Source organism: Anabrus simplex, chromosome 4 (genome assembly GCF_040414725.1).
Source record: "Anabrus simplex isolate iqAnaSimp1 chromosome 4, ASM4041472v1, whole genome shotgun sequence".
NCBI lineage: Eukaryota > Metazoa > Arthropoda > Insecta > Orthoptera > Tettigoniidae > Anabrus > Anabrus simplex.
In genome coordinates, this window is record NC_090268.1 from 218,205,039 (window position 1) to 218,222,477 (window position 17,439).

General features: G+C 43.0%; 2 protein-coding genes across 2 annotated transcripts in view; one reads left to right on the forward strand and one right to left on the reverse strand.

The window, feature by feature from the left end:
* The window catches only part of LOC136872592 (inactive dipeptidyl peptidase 10), a 782,685-nt gene that overhangs the window by 548,225 nt on the left and 217,021 nt on the right, over nt 1-17,439 (reverse strand). The gene's annotated exons all lie outside the window — the stretch shown is intronic.
* LOC136872588 (prostaglandin reductase 1-like) lies at nt 4,566-5,876 on the forward strand. Its single transcript, XM_067146386.2, has one exon. It carries the CDS (start codon nt 4,574-4,576, stop codon nt 5,660-5,662), a length of 1,089 nt encoding a protein of 362 aa, XP_067002487.2. The 5' UTR covers nt 4,566-4,573; the 3' UTR covers nt 5,663-5,876.

A 17,439-nucleotide genomic window follows, 5' to 3' on the forward strand; every position in this document is an offset into this window, starting at 1 on the left:
GACGTAATCTTTGACTGAATGGCTTCGCGAGATTCATAGATATTCTTCATCATATGACAATCTTTGCAATCCGTTGTTATATTACTTTCCTTCCTAATCGTATTCTCAACCACCTCGTTGAATTACCTGTTCATACATAGTCATCTTTCACGAGATATCTATCTAATTCTACTCTGAGTTAATATAACATTAGCAGCTTAAATGTGATGCACTTCACTTCACTGTTTCACTTGCACACTAAATATTTCATACTTAGAATATTCTATTCTACGGCATATGCCAAATTAAACTAATAATTATGTTACTTATCGTATACACTTAGCTCGTCTTTCATCATATCGGCCGTCAGTTGCTCTCCTTCTGCTCGTCACATCGCTGGTTCATTGGCCATGGTTCGAGGTTCGGCTGGACTCCTCATCTCATCTTAAGTTGGTTCGGTTGGGCGAGTTCCTCCTCTCATCTCGGGTAGGTTCAGCTGTTCGGATGATAACTCCCTCCAGGTTGGACAATCTGGGTGCTTAGCAGACCATCTTCTTCTTGGAATAACTGCCAATAAAATCAAATATTTCCGAGAAGTAAATATTCATTTTAGATCCTTGCTTGAATAATATTTCTTTTAGACTATTCTTTTAGTTTTCTTTTGCGTTATAATCGGCCAATTCTCGAAGTCCGCGTAAGATATTTTCGCCTTGTCTTGCGAAAATCTTCAAAATTCAGATTATTTATTTTATAAAATATTACTCCTTCCTCGACTTTTCTTTTACTGGAGTAATTCTCTCCTATCCTTTCGTCTTCTTGCGGCTTCCAATTTACGTTTTCCGAAGTATCGCTGATCTTGCACCTCGGGACTATCAGTATACGTATTTGAATAAATTCTCGTATATCTCGCTGTATTTTATATTCTCCACAAGTGTTTTTACAGGTTGTTTTGCCGTCTTCTTCTAAATTATAGTCGTTTTTCCTTGACAAGCTCCTTATTTTTACAGAGACGTAGCAATTCACTTCTTATCCTCTCGAGTTCAGTTTTTCAAGTAAGTTTTTACAGTAATCTATTCTATTTTACTTTTTTTGGAAACAATTTTCTTTACCTTGCTCTGTTCTGCACCGCCTTTGAAATGTTGTCGTTCCAATTTAGTCATGGCCTCCTATTGTATCTAAATATTAAGACTCTCTTTAGTTTGAGTGGCCTATACCTTTCCTAGGCGCCATTTTGGAACGCGTCCGAAAATGCAACGGGCACACCACCAACAGCAAAATGTGTTGATTACATCTCTGATTCACGCTAAGCAACAGTTACCAGTGTAAGTACACCACTGGCGACTAAAGACAAAAACGTGTATACTATTATTAGGAACTATGTAACAGAAACTTGCTTTCAAATTTGACTGATTTTATATGGATATTTATGTGATTATAATGTGAAGATGTGCAGCATATGTCTTTATGTATACAGTATATTCCAAAACGTGTCAAATAATTGTAAAGTTGGATGTTTGGTCTGGCACTAAACTAAAGCCAAATAACTTTAAAAAAGGAAGATTCGACCTTTCAAACAGAGACAGAAGCAGGAAGTGAAATAGAGAGATCTTATATTTCACTCCAATGCAACGTTATGCGCCATTTCTACAGGCCCTTGAAGAGGAAAATCCTTTCATAGCACAGAAAAATTCGACAGTGCTATGTCCACTGTTTTCTCATCCGGCCCCTCACTCCATGGAGGGTTCTGTAGAGCGGGCCTCGTTATTACAATACACCATAAGAGAATATCAGGAACTCTGAACTGAATTCTTTTTAGAAATTCGAGAAGGGAATTTTATGCAATACGGCCTGACGGCCCGGAGTAAGCCGGGCCCTTATGGCCCTTAATGACGCAGCGCCCCTGGTTTTCATTGATTTTGGACATTCATTCTTTTCTTGCTCTGTGCACTTATTTTCGTCGTAACTTACGCTCCTCCCTACTCCACAAAGACTTGTACTGAAAGAATATAAAGAATACCACCTACTGTATTTCGACTTTCGGTGTGTAGAACCCTGCCTATATTATTACATGTGAAAAAATAAAATGCTCATATTTGTGATTATACAGGATATTTTCTTGCCAAGAGCCTCCATGGATCAGACGGCGGCGCGTCGGTCTCTCACAGCTGGATACCGTGGTTCAAATCCTGGTCACTCCATGTGAGATTTGTGCTGGACAAAGCGGAGGCGGGACAGGTTTTTCTCCGGGTACTCTAGTTTTCCCTGTCATCTTTCATTCCAGCAACACTCTCCATTATCGCTTCATAGCATTTATCAGTCATTCATAAAATCACTTTGGGAGTGGCGACCCCGTTGTAATAATCTATATTAATCTATAAAGTGGTAAAGTTTGTTTGTATGCAATGGCTAATCACAGGAACTACTGGACCGATTCTAGTTCACTAATAGAAAGATACATTATCCCTGAGTGCTATAGGCTATATTTTATTTTTAAAACAATTCGTGGCGGGGGGGGGGGGCGACGTAGGGAGATATAAAAATACTAGGCTAATATAGGCGAAATATAGAATGTGTTGTATAAGGACGAGACAAAGCTCATTTTAAGCCCGTTGACGCAAAGAACAAAACTAGGTAATCTCTACGGGCCCGAGAACCATGTTTTAAGGCCCTAAAAACAACCGTTATTGAGATGTTGTCACCACACTACCCCTGCTCTAGAAATCGGATAAAGAAATGAACTGCCGTAACCATGGCAACATCAGCTCCAGTATGCTTTCAGCAGCGAGATCATCTACAATATATCACAAAAACCTAACATGTTACAGACATAAAATTTGGTATTTGGAATCTCCTCTAAAATAAAAGAACACCAATTTTTATTTTCAGAAAATCCACTTAAGGAGTGAGGGTTGAAAAGAAGTGAGGAAGGAGCTGAATTCTTTACACGAGGATACATATATCTCAGAAATGGAAGATGTTACAGACGTTAAAATTGGTAGGTCGTACTTGGAATCTCTTTTCAAAATAAATGAACGCACTTTTTCTGGAAAATCCACTTAAGGGGATGAACAATTTTTAAAAAGCGGGTGATATTTTAAAATGAGTATCTTCTTCTCTTCTACCGGTTTTCCCACACCTGTGAGGTCGCGGGTGCGAACTGTGCCGCAAATGCGGATTTGACGCTGTTTTACGACTGGATGCTCTTCCTGACGCAACCCTATGTGTAGGGATGTAACTACAATTGCGTATTCCTGTTATGATTGGTAATGTGGTGTGTTGAGTGAATATGAAGAGGAGAGTGTTGGGACAAACACAAACAACCTGTCGTCGAGCCAGAAGAATTAATCACACGCGATTAAAATATCCGACCCAGCCCGGAATCGAAACCGGAACTCTGTGAACCGAAGGCTTCAACCATGAACTCCCAGTCAAGGAGTGGGGCAGTTTTAAAAAAAAATAGTATATCTACAGTATATCTCATAAACTTAACATGACCAAGATCGATAGCTGCAGTCGCTTAAGTGCGGCCAGTATCCATTATTCGGGAGATAATGGGTTCGAACCCCACTGTCGGCAGCCCTGAAGATGGTTTTCCGTGGTTTCCCATTTTCACACCAGGCAAATGCTGGGGCTGTACCGTAATGAAGGCCACGGCCGCCTCCTTCCCAGTCCTAGCACTTTCCTGTCCAATCGTCGCCGTAAGACCTATCTGTGTTAGTGCGACGTAAAGCCAATAGCAAAAAAAAGAAACTTAACATGTTACAGGCGTGAAAATTGGTATTTGTAATCTCCTTTAGAAATAAAGAAACCCCCCTTTTTTTGACTGTTTCTCACATGTAGAGTTCCATGTGGCATGTTTCAGATTTACCTCTGCCAGTAGCTTGGTCATCTTAGCCCCAAAAGGCAATGCCACAAACGTGGTTTACAAAGAAGTTCTGGCGTAAATGAAATGCAATTTTCGGCGAGTTCTTATACTTTAGGGATTTTCAGATAATGTCTGAGTGCAACTTACGAAATCCTCGAGAGTGAAGCCGGGGGCAATAGCTAGTAGCCTATATATGGCTCATTCACTACATTCCTAACCCGGTCAAAGACTGGAAAACAGGTTGTAGGTTTTCATTTTCTTGCCACTCTCCCTCCTGGCTAATTTGCTATTTGTGGTAAAAAAAAACCTCAGTTTGTATCATTAATGATACCGGTACGATAATTTATTAACGGCATAATACCACGTTAGTGTAGTCTTTCGGCTAGCGCTAAGGTCTTTAATTCTGCAGTAGTGATTCTATAATGCATATTTTCTATATTTTTCATCATCTTCAGCCAGGCAGTGCTTCCGACTGTGTTATTTGATTTCATTGGCTTCTTTTAAACATCTCACCATCGCCACCTGCTGCAAACTTCACCTCCCGCGAGCCATGCCTGAGCTAGGCTTGACGCGCCGTCCCGCAGCTCTTATCAAGCTCACCCGAAGCAGACGACTGACTGTAGTTTGTTGAAGTGCCTGTAGATCGCCCCACTGCCATTGCAAGCCTCGCAAGGACAGCCAGTCAAGTGGCGAGTCACGATGAATTGAAATTGTGCTCACTCAGTACAAATGAGACAGACACTTGTTATCAGAAGCGCAATTACTTCAGTACTGTTAACACTACGTCCTGTTCGAGCTCGCTTAAACATGGTGAAGACGAAGAAGTTCATCCTGGCCAAGCACTTCCAAGGCGAGCCTAAAGAAAGTGATCTTCAGCTGGTGGAAGAAGAACTTCCGCCACTCAAGGATGGAGAAATCCTGTGTGAAGCTGTGTGGCTCAGCGTAGATCCTTACATGAGACCGTATACAGCACGACTTCCTACGGGCATTACAATGATAGGGTCTCAAGTAGGGAAGATCATTGAAAGTCGTAATAAGGGCTTTCCAGTCGGGAAATACGTCTTGGGTTATCTGGGATGGCAGACCAAGACCATTCACAACCCACAGCAGCCATCTAGCTCGACTATGGCCCCTACGTACCTTCTTCCAGACTTCGGTGAACTTCCTCTGTCTCTGGCTCTGGGTGTACTGGGCATGCCTGGTAACACCGCCTATTTTGGTTTCCTCGAGATCTGCCAGCCCAAGGCAGGTGAAGTGGTGGTGGTGAGCGGCGCTGCGGGGGCGGTAGGTAGCCTGGTGGGTCAAATCGCCCGCATCAAGGGCTGCAAGGTCATAGGCTTCGCTGGCTCTGACGACAAGGTGCGCTGGCTTAAGGACGACCTGCACTTTGACGCCGCCTACAACTACAAGAAGACGGACGTGGACACGGCGCTGAAGGAGGCGGCTCCCAACGGTGTGGACTGTTACTTCGACAACGTTGGTGGCGTCATGAGCAGCACCGTCCTAAGTCACATGAATCCACGGGGCCGAATCTCCGTGTGTGGCAGCATCAGCTCATACAACGCGGACGCCAAACAACTGCCTTCAGCGCCAGTTGTGCAGCCTTCCTTGGTGTTCAAGGAGTTGAAGATGGAGGGTTTCATCGTCCATCGCTGGTTGGATCGCTGGATGGAAGGTATTCATCAGATGAAGGACTGGGTCAAGAACAAAGAGCTGGTCTACCGCGAGACCGTCACAGAAGGGTTTGAGAACATGCCCAAGGCGTTCATCGGCATGTTGAGAGGTGAGAACACGGGCAAGGCAGTTGTTAAGGCCTAAATACATATGTAGAGTTCACTTGAGTGTCTTGTCTTCAATTGAAGATATACCAAAATTATATATATTCATTATATAGACAATACACAGTTGTGGGCGTAAGTATCGATAATATGTCAGAGGGTAAATTTGAGTAACTTTATTATATAATTTTATGTGCCGCTCAAGGTTAATTTTTATTATTATCGTTATTAGAAAATAAATATGTCGAAAAATACGTGATGCTCTACAAAGTGCTGTTGGGTTTCTTTCATCCGAAGAATAATTCCTGTAGCCCTCAATTTTGTCAGTACGGTAATTAATTTCCCTGATCATGTCGCCTTAATAATCGTCGTTAGTGTTTTTGTGAATTGTGTATGACTTAACCTGTGATGTGTGAAGTTAAAACCTCTCCTTTCCAACTAAATCTGTTGAGATATCCTGCGTTGTATTACTTGAATGTTCGTAGTTTCTAAGAGGGTTTACGTGTTTTGATACTCCATTCTTGCGCATTGCTACCATCTTCATACTGGTCAGTGAGGTGCCAGTTCAGTACAAGTAGAAGGAGATTACGACTTTATCGCATCAATACAAGGTAAGTACTTTAATGAAATATCACTGTAGTATCAATATTCGATGGGATTTGGTAACTTTTGGAAATTCATCCTCGTTCTGTGGGAGTAGCTCACACTACTGCATGTATCTCCTGGCTCTATAGGTCCCTTCAGGTTGATCAAGCTTTTACTTGTAGATTCTTGTTCCCGCCCTTGTTCTTAATTTATTGGTGCCGGTACTACTGGATGAGAATTTAACTCTTTTATACAGCCGGATGCACTTCCTGAGGAGATGTTCTGTGCTGTTGTGTTGCAGATAGTCCCCGAGCAAAGTAAATTAAATATACGCAGATAATATCGAACTTGGATCCCTCGAACCGAAGGTCACTATGATAACGATTCAACCTTTCTTTTCACTGCAACTCTTTAGGGCCGCCGAGCGAGTTGGCCGTGCGGTTGTGAGGTTGCATTCGGGAGATAGTGGGTTCGAACCCCCACAGTGGGCAGCCATGAAGATGGTCGTCCGTGGTTTCCCATTTTCACACCAGTTTGTACCTTAATTAGGGCCACGGCTGTTTCCTTCCCAATCCTAGCTCTTTTCTATCTCTTCGTCGCCATAAGACCTATCTGTGTCGACATAAACCCAATTGAAACACAAAGAAAAGGGCAAAGTGTAAAACTTCGTTAACATGAAGTTCAGGAGTTGGTGTCAAACGAATAAATTTAAAGTATTACAGTACTGCGTCTCAAGTCATTTTCGGGAGAGAACTTCACGTACGTTTCGCTGTTGAGCACGGGAATGAAAGTAGCTTCAGTAACCTCAGCGGTGATGCAATAAACTACCGAAGGCGGTTAACATTTCCTTGAGGCTACCTTCATTAATAATAATAATAATAATAATAATAATAATAATAATAATAATAATAATAATAATAATAATAATAATAATGGCATGTAGGAGGCCTGGTGGAGGTCTTTCGATTTGACTCCGTATAAGAGACTCGTGGGTCCGAAAGGATGGGACCTTACCTACGATGATTACTAATTTTTAAGACAATATACCCAGGCCCCGAGCCATCGGAATCAACCAGTTGAGGTTCAAATATCCGACCCTGCCGGGAATCAAACCCGGGATCCCTTGGGCCAAAGGCAAGCATGCTACTCCATGAAGCCGGACAGCTTCAATAGTATTATTTTATATTCGCATTATTGAAAATGACTCGGTAACCTTCACGGCACCAACATCCAAACAAACTAAGGTTTGACAATGCTTTGCTTTCAGCTACGCGTATTTCGTGCATTCCCAGCAGGGAAACAACTTAGGAACCGAAATAAATAGTGTCAGATATAATGACGCAGGGAGCTAAAAGAAGAGTTCATAGTTCGTGTTAGCCGAAAGAGAAAAAGCTATATTATACTTGAATTAGCAGGGAGGGAAGATGACGATGATAATGATGACGACGCTTGTTGTTTAAAGAGTCCTAACATCTAGGTCATCGGCCCCTACTGTGGAACGAAATGAAATGATGATTGAAATTTTAAAATGTATCCACTGGCTAGAATTTAAAACGAATGATGATCAATTTAAAATAATCAGTGGATCTAATTCGCAATGCATTATTTTCTGATAAAATGATAGAAAATATAGATTACGATAGAATAAGGCATTGCATTGAAGTGCACTCATATATAGGCCATCGTTCAAATTCAAATAACACATTAAAGTACACAAACACATTCTAAGACAGAGTGGTACAAGGGCTGGTACGGGGTCCACTCAGCCTCGGGACGTCAGCTGATTAGAGGGGGTTCGATTCCGACCTCAACTATTCTCGAAGTGGTTTCCCACTTCTTCTCCAGGCAAATGCCAGGATGGTACCTAACATAAGGCCACGGCCACCTCCTTCCCTCTTCCTTGTCTGTCCCTCCCAGTCTTCCCATTCCCCCACAAGGCCCCTGTTCAACATGGCGGGCTAGGCACCCTGGGCGAGGTATTGGTCCTCCTCCCCAACTGTATCCCTCCGATTCAAAGTGTCACGCTCCAGGACACTGCCCTTGAGGCGTTAGAGGTGGGATCCGTCGAGAAAAAAAAGAAAGAAAATACACTCTATACATGATAAAACAGGCTACTGTCCTTCATAAAACGGATGACATATCTCGTAGTATGAGGGAGATGGTACTACGGCGCAGATCAGCCAGGAAAGGACATGTACCACTGTGAGAGAGGAAAGTTCCTTTATGCTTGCCGGGGAACCACCAACCTGCCTCAAGAAATATTTATATAGAAGAATTAAAACCAAGACTATGTCTTCCTATCAGACAAGTTTATAATTATGCCCGGTGGAGGTGACTTATCTGAACCTAGTTTGAACCCCACAAAGATGTATAAAATCAATCAATCAATCAATCAATCAATCAATCAATCAATCAATCAATCAATCAATCAATCAATCAATCAATCAATCAATCAATCAATCAGTCAACATTCAACTGCATTTAGGGCAGTCGCCCAGGTGGCAGATTCCCTATCTGTTATTTTCCTAGCCTTTTTTTTTTTAATGATTGCAAAGAATTTGGAAATTTATTGAACATCTCCCTTGGTAACTTATTCCAATCCCTAACTCCCCCGCCTATAAACGAATATTTGCCCCAATTTGATCTCTTGAATTCCACCTTTCTTCATCTTGTGATCTTTCCTACTTTTAAAAACACCACTGAAACTTATTCGTCTGCTGATGGCATTCCACGCCATCTCTCCACTGGCAGCTCGAGTAGCTCGCCCCTTTCTCCCAAGATATTCTGTCCATTCTCGAACACAGAATGCGCTGCTGTCGCTGTCACTCTTCGTCACTTTGCAGGAGGGTCCTGCCTCTGACACGGAAGTAGTGAAGTAGTGGCCCCGCAAGAAAAGAGTCATTCAGAAATTGTGCAAAGTATAGTTCATTAATATTCAAGCTTTGTCCACACTCGAACATTGAATGTGCTGCTGTACTATGTCGCTTAATGCGCCGACGTTGGCAAGAGTTGTTGAGTAATCTGTGAAGTCCGCACCATGTTCGCTTTCGGAGTAGGGAACCTCTACAACTAAGTTAATAATAATAATAATAATAATAATAATAATAATAATAATAATAATAATAATAATAATAATAATATGTCACAGCAACTAATTTTATGGTTTTGGGAGGGGCCGAGGTAGTGGAATGTTGTCCCTATCAGTCTACCGACACGAGGCTGACGTAGGCTATCACTTGAGCTGCGTTGTATCGACTAAGCTGTGAAGCAGAACGACCTTCGCTACGTTATCAGTGGGGGACGTAGTGTGTTCGAGTAACCTTGTCTCCGCCAAGAAGCCACAATCAGTGTTGCCAGCGGAACATGTTCAGATTCTAACATGAACATATTTTGAGGCTGGGGGTCTTACAACATAAATTTCCCCGTCAGCACTGTAACCATGGCAACCAGTGTTGGTCTATGTAGCATCTCCTCACTGTGAGCTTTCTTTCTCTAACTAAGAACTTGAGAAAATCTCGTAACAAGAATTAAAATCCTTGAATTAGCCTGAAAACGAACCCGGAGCCTTGGAATGAGAGAGACGCTACCCTCTACACCACAGGGCTGGCTAATATTAATAACACCGGGCGGGTTAGCCGTGCGGTTAGGGGCGCGCGGCTATGCTTGCATCTATCTGTGTCTGTGCGACGTAAAGCCACTAGCAAGAAAATGTTGATAACAATCAGATTAAGATTATATTTACCATGCCCAATATGAAAGTGACTGAGATATGAGTGATGCTAGTAATACCAATCCTTATGCAGCCAGTCCCTGTAATGAATGGTGTGAAAATATCGCTTACAAGGTCGGTTGGTGTATGCATTTCAGTGGTCTTGGCAGTCTGATGTGTTATACCAAATTGAGGAAAGCAACGGGAAACTACCTAACTTCTCATCTACCGAGCTCGATAACTGCAGTCGCTTAAGTGCGGCCAGTATCCAGTATTCGGGAGATAGTGGGTTCGAATCCCACTGTCGGCATCCCTGAAGATGGTTTTCCGTGGTTTTCCATTTTCACACCAGGCAAGTGCTGGGGCTGTACCTTAATTAAGGCCACGGCCGCTTCCATCCCACTCCTAGCCCTTTCCTGTCCCATCGTCGCCATAAGACCTATCTGTGTCGATGCGACGTAAAGCAACTAGCAAAAAAAAAAAAAAAGAGACCTATCTGTGTCTGTGCGACGTAGACACTAGCAAAAAAAATATTAATAACAATTCGATTAAGATTATATTTACCATGCCCAATATGAAAGTGACTGCGGTAAGAGCGTTGCTAGTAATACCATTCCTTATGCAGCCAGTCCCTGTTATGAATGGTGTGAAAATATCACTCACAGGGTCGGTTGGTGCATGCATTTCAGTGGACTAGGCAGTCTGATATGTTATAGCAATTTGAGGAAAGCAACTGGAAACTACCTAACTTCTCATTTCCCTAGTATGCACTTCAGTGACACCTAGGCTGTCTATGACAGCTGTTGGCGGAGCTGTGGAGGATGAAACCAGCCTTCGGGCTGAATACACAAAATTTACTAGGTCTGGAATGTCTTGCACTTTTTCGAAATGCATGAGCCTTATTTTGTGGATACATTCAGTTTCCTTTCGATTTATCGGGCCTCTTAATCTCCCCTGTGGGTCAAGTCATGTGGCTACTAAGAAGGGAACAACCAAAGAATTTATAGTCTCGGCCTCATCTTCTACGAAAAAAAAAAGAATGGTAAGGTAAGGTAAGGTTCTGCCCAAAGGCAGGTCCGAACCTCCGCAGAGCTGAGCCGGAATTTACGTACGGTAGGGTGGTCAGCTCCTTTCCGCTCCTCCATTCCCTTACTCCCACCAACAGCGCGTGGCAATCCATCCAAATCTTGACCACGCCTAATGTTGCTTAACTTCGGAGATCTCACGTGATCCTATATTTCAACACGGCTACGGCCGTAAAGAAAACAAAAAACAGAAAACAAGAAAACAGGATCATGTGCTTTTCCTGGAAGGGGGGAAAAGTCCGAGTGCGCAGACTTTTAACGATATCCCAGAATACGAATATTCTCTGCCCCCAGTTTCCCTCCACGTGCTATCGAACTAAGACCGACCATGTAATTCTTAAAGATCTACTTTAGAGCAGAGTGTCTCAGTTTGTTACATGCTCATACTTGTATTGGACAGGCGGAAGATTATTTCAATATGGTCGACACTGACAAGAATAGCTTCGATCTTGAAATGAAAATCCACAGCCTGTTTCCAATCATACGACCGGGTCAGGAAATGCAATGAATGAAGCCCCCATCTAGCGGCGAGGATTGGAATTGTGCCGGCTGCCGAAGCCTGTCGTACTCCTCTGGGGCAATGATTAATGACTGACGGATGAAATGAAATTATATTGGAGAGTGTTGCTGGAATGATTGATGGCAGGGAAATTCGGAGTACCCGGAGAAAATCCTGTCCCGCCCCCGCTTTGCCCAACACAAATCTCACATGGAGTGACCGGGATTTGAATCACGGAACTCAGCGGTGAGAGTTCGGCGCGCTGCCGCCTGACCCACGGAGGCACCTTGCTTCGATCTTAACAAATTTAATTTTACGTAATATATTCAATGATAGGGGCTGCCTGGCCGAGGCGGTAAAGGCGTGCTCGGTTCGCCCGGAAGGACGTGGGTTCGAATCCCCGTCAGGAAGTCGTAAAATTTGAGAAACGAGATTTCCACTTCCGGAGATGCACATGGCCCTGAGGTTCACTCAGCCTACACCAAAAATGAGTACCAGGTTAATTCCTGGGTTTAAAGGCGGCCGGGCGTAGAGCTAACCACTCTACCTCATCAAGTGCCGAGGTTACGGATAGTGGAAGTCTTTACCTTCCACCCCTCCAAGGGCCTTCATGGCCTGTACGGAGTTGACTGCTTTGCTTTTACATTTGATGATACACTTATATTGTGAACAGCCATAAACTTCTTCCGAAAATTTGAAAAAAAATCTTCCGAAATATTGTTTTTGGATCTGGGTGTACTGGCGTCAATGCTATGTATCCCACAATACCACGTGATTTTCGATAAGTGTCCGACTCGTTGGCTGAACGGTCAGCGTACTGGCCTTCGGTTTAGAGGGTCCCGGGTTCGATTCCCGGCCGGGTCGGGGATTTTAACCTTAATTGGTTAATTCCAATGGCACGGGGGCTGGGTGTATGTGTTGTCTTCATCATCATTTCATCCTCATCACGACGCGCAGGTCACCTACGGGTGTCAAATACAAAGACCTGCACCTGGCGAGCCGAACCCGTCCTGGGATATCCCGGCACTAAAAGCCATACGACATTTCATTTTTGATCTATAAGTAATATAGGCTAAATATATGCCTGTTGGATGGATTCTTAGCATTTTTATGACATAGTGGTAAGTTTTTTCGCATTATTTAACATACTAATCGGTACTGTTTTGTCTTAACAACAGTATTGTAATCCTTCAGATTTGTTTTCAATTCTATGGACATTTTTCACCAGCTGTTTGTTTTGAAGAAACATTTCCAGGCAGGAATAGTTCACTGGCGACTTATTACTCTTTGTGCGCACATGTTTAAAATAGAATTAGATCCTGGTAATCAAAATAAACATTCAACAAAGAAAGTTAATACTTTCTAGTTACCCACAAACAAAGCATTACATTCTATTGAAAATTACAGAAAAATGATAACTTAAATAACATTTTGGGACATATAGCTGTTCCAATGGAATCTTGTGGGAGCGTTCTATGTTTCTTGATATCTCTCAGTCTCATGCACGGCTTTAAGAATATGAAAATAATCGAGGCTTACCGAAAGTTGCCCACACTTCTACAGACTGACTCAGAAAATATAGAAAACTTCCTCCAACTGGTTTCTCCTCCTATGACGTCAGGTCACATCCCGTGTTCGCAGCACGTGACCCATGAGGTTACACAGGGGTAGTAGATAGGCAATACTGTGTGTAATAGCGTCCCTTGTAGGCTTGACAGACTATAGTCATGAAAGCAACGGGAAACTACCTAGCACTCCTCTTTAGTGATCCTGTTGAGGATCGTCCTGAAGCTGAGCGCATCATCAGGCAGTGTAATGCCACGAGATACGTGTTCGTATTTCGAGTGATCCTTTCTCCATGCTTTCCTTCTCATTTTGATTGGTATAGCTATGGCCCAGTGAGGAAAGCAATTGCATACACGTTCATTTTCGTCCTGTGGACCACTACCAGTGGTGACGACTCCACGTCAACGATGCTCGCAGTTGAACTCTGTGTAGTGTAACAACACGTTCGGCATTTCAGCGTCTAAATATTCTTTATTTAAACAACTGACCTAGCCAAGTTAAAACGTCATTTCCTTAGTTTACTATGATAGCCAGAGTGTTGTTATTACCAAACTCTTACAATATGTTACATTGGCATGATGTCACTTGTAGGACTGTTTCACTTACAACTCTTAATAATTACGCATTTTTCTTCACTTGCACTTCTAATTTAATTCAATGTTGTTGAAGGACCGCAGCTGCTGCGACTGTTTTAACCCAGCAACTATTTAGAACGATAGTCAACTTCGACTGGTTAGTCCGACTCGTTGGCTGAATGGTCAGCGTACTGGACATCGGTTCAGAGGGTACCGGGTTCGATTCCCGGCCTGGTCGGGGATTTTAATCGCTTCTGTTTAATCGGAGACTGGGTGTTTGTGTCCGTCACAGCACTCTCCTCTTCATGTTCACATAACACACGCAATAGTGATTACATCCCTCCGTATAGGGTTGGCGGCAGGAAAGGCATCCGGCCGTAAAACAAGGCCAAATCCACATGTGCGACGCAGTTCGCACCCGCGACCCCACACGTACGGGAAAAGCGGTAGGAAAATAAGAAGACGAAGTCAACTTCGACTGATTACACTGACAACTCAGATCCCAAAATATATTTTCGGAACATTATAAAAAATTGATCGTGTCACGTGACATTCACAATAGAAATGTAAATTACTGAACAGTATAAGTATGAGAGACATGCTCCTAGCGGCATAGACATAGCTGTTTGTTAACAGTAGTTCGCAGACACACACAGCGCGATGTTCCAGTCAGACTGATTCTCTCCTCAGCGAGAGTAGAATGACTCACATCGCTATCACTGATTGTTGTTATATCCGGATGATGATGATGCTTCTTGTTTAAAGGGGCCTAACATCGAGGTCATCGGCCCCTAATGAAATAACCAAAAGTTCAAATTAATCCACTGAACAAAATAAAATAAAAAATGTCGTGAAGAATGAATGGATAGATCGACATGAACCCTACAATAAAATAAAAAATAAACAAACAAACAAACAAAAACAGTGGATCAGACACAAAAAAGGTCGTGAATAATAGTATTACTGACCAAGGGACCATTTATAAAGCACAATGATGCTTGATGTCTACAGGGGTGCAAAATCCACGACTAAGGCCCCACAGAATGGTACATGTCGCGAGTAAAGTAGAACCACGGGATTTGTCATGTTGGGGTACTAATCAAAAGTAGCGAAGACTCACGGTGTTCCACGCAAGATGGTACTACTCACAAGTATTGTACTTCGTACAGGTAACGCAGACCTATGGTGTTTCGCACACAATGGCGCCACTCATAGCCAGCGCAAACCGGTAAGGCTCCTCACCTAGGTGTACTAGTCACGGGCGCCGGTATTCCCGTGGTGTTCCTCACATAGTGGGTACCAGTCACGGCAACGCTGACCCACGGTGCCGCTCATATACCGGTACAACTCACAGGCTACGCCCAGACCCGCGGTGTTGCTCACATGTGTACGACGCACGGGTACTGGAATCCACCAGGCCAGGCTTTTTAGTGCAACTAATCACAAACCTATTTCGTACCAATTTAGTGATACTACTCGCAAGTACATGCAACCCATGGAGTTCCCCGCATGATGGTACGAATCAAGAGTAGTTTCATGGTTCTAATTCAATCATCCCTTGGTCGCCCCTTGTAGTCGTCTCTTACGACAGGCAGGGGATACCGCGGGTGTATTCTACATGTGCGTCCCCCACCCGCAGGGGGTAGTGTGTTTGGTCCGCGAGAGGTATTTTATTTCCCTCAAGTCCGCCGGCAAGCCGGTTAGGACCCCCCCTATCCGCTACCTGGGACACGCCACGTGGGAGTATCACCTCTCCCCCTGCTACGCCTGCGTAGCAGGTTCGTGGGTTATATCCGGTTCTCTTGAAATTCAGGAACAAAACATTAGAATAAATTTGCTCAAAACTTTTCGCGAATATTTTCTTCATACAGCGGATTACGCGTTAGCCACGGTATTTTCTAATTCCGATTCTCTGTGAACGCGTTCGTTCAGTTTCATTCTTAAAAACTGAAATACCCAGCTACATAGCTGCATTCGCTTAAGTGCGGCCAGTATCCAGTATTCGGGAGATAGTGGGTTCGAACTCCACTGTCGGCAGCTATGAAAATGGTTTTCCGTGGTTTCCCAATTTTCACACCAGGCAAATGCTGGGGCTATACCTTAATTAAGGCCACGGCTGCTTCCTTTCCGCTCCTATCCCTTTCCTGTCCCATCGCCGCCATAAGACATCTGTGTCGGTGCGACGTAAAGCAACTTGTAAAAAAATATATATAATATCCTCACTCCTATGGCAAACATTTCAATTTTCGTACTTCTAACACCGTCTCTTACATTACCGTGCATATATTATTTTGTTTGTTGGTTGGTATGTGGCCTGGTGCAAGTCTCTCGAGTTGACTCCCGTAGACGACCTGCGCGTCTGTGAGGTTGAGGCCCTACACAGGATAATTTCTAATGATGAATACGGCACAAACACCCAGCCTCCGAGCCATAGGAATAAACTAATGAAAGTTAAAATTCCCGACCCGGCCGGGAATCGAACCTGGGACCTCTGTGACCAAAGGCCAGCATGCTAACTATTTAGCCATGGAGCCAGGCTGCATGTATTATTAAAGTGTACACACAGTAGGCTACTTTCCCCTATAACGAGAACCCCGTTCTAACGGCAGTTTTTGATGCCCGTCGGGATTTCCTATATCAATCTGTGTAATACCGTTCGGTTACGACAAGAACTCTTTTACTGAGTCATCCGTTATTACGAGCAAAAGAATACCTGTGAAATAAGTACTGCCATATCATAGTTTTATTTAACTTAAATATATTAAAAATTCAGCGATCGTACACTTCAGCCTTTATTTCAAAGGATTTAGCAATTGCTGTCGGCCACTTTATTAATCGATGTTGACAGCACCTTCGAATGACAGCGAAAATCGATGCGGAAAATGATCGATCGTATTCAATATAACTGCTCGCGTGTATACATGTCAATAACGGAAAAATGTAACGCGCCCAAATTTGCTCGTAATAACGGATGACTCGGTAAAAGAGTTATTGTCGTAACCGAACGATATTAGCGGTACTCGGATTAATGCAGGAATTCCCGAAGGGCACCAAAAACTGCCGTTAGAACGGGGTTTTCGTTATAGCGCTAAGTACTATGTGTACCTACATTTTTCTGATAACAATTAATTTTTCATAAAATTGGATTATCCGTATTTTTGAGCTTTCGTGCACGTTCTCTCTTTCAATAGCTCTACTGCCACGTCACATCAAAAAGGAGTGGTGATTAGTGGTGGTGATTATTGTTTTGAGTGGAAGTAGAACTGCCCTACCATCTTCTATTAACACTAATCAGAGGGTAAAAATGGAAGGGGTGCTACACTTCGAAAAATGAAGGTATTGGCCAAAGAAAGGCAAGGGCCATGAAGGACGTGATCATGAAAGAAAATGAAAGAATCCCTACGCCTCGATAACTGCTACCGTCAGGGTCGAAGAAGAACAAGACTTGACCGAGTGAGGTCATAATAATAATGTACAACGGGTGATTGTTTAGTCCGTCCTGTCAATATATTTTATTAATGTTTGAACTATTTATACGAACATGTTTCGGAAGCCTTAACTCCCTTCATCAGCGTATTTACAACAAAATCAATCTTATCCAAATCTCAAGATACAACATCATGTCATATTAACATTAAGCATTGTCCTGTATAACATCAACTCTAGACCAACATATGTACACTTCGCTTTTTTAATATTAATGTCTGTTGTAACCCAACACTTTAAATATGTTCCATGCCTTAAGTGTTGGGTTACAACAGACATTAATATTAAAAAAGCGAAGTGTACATATTACAC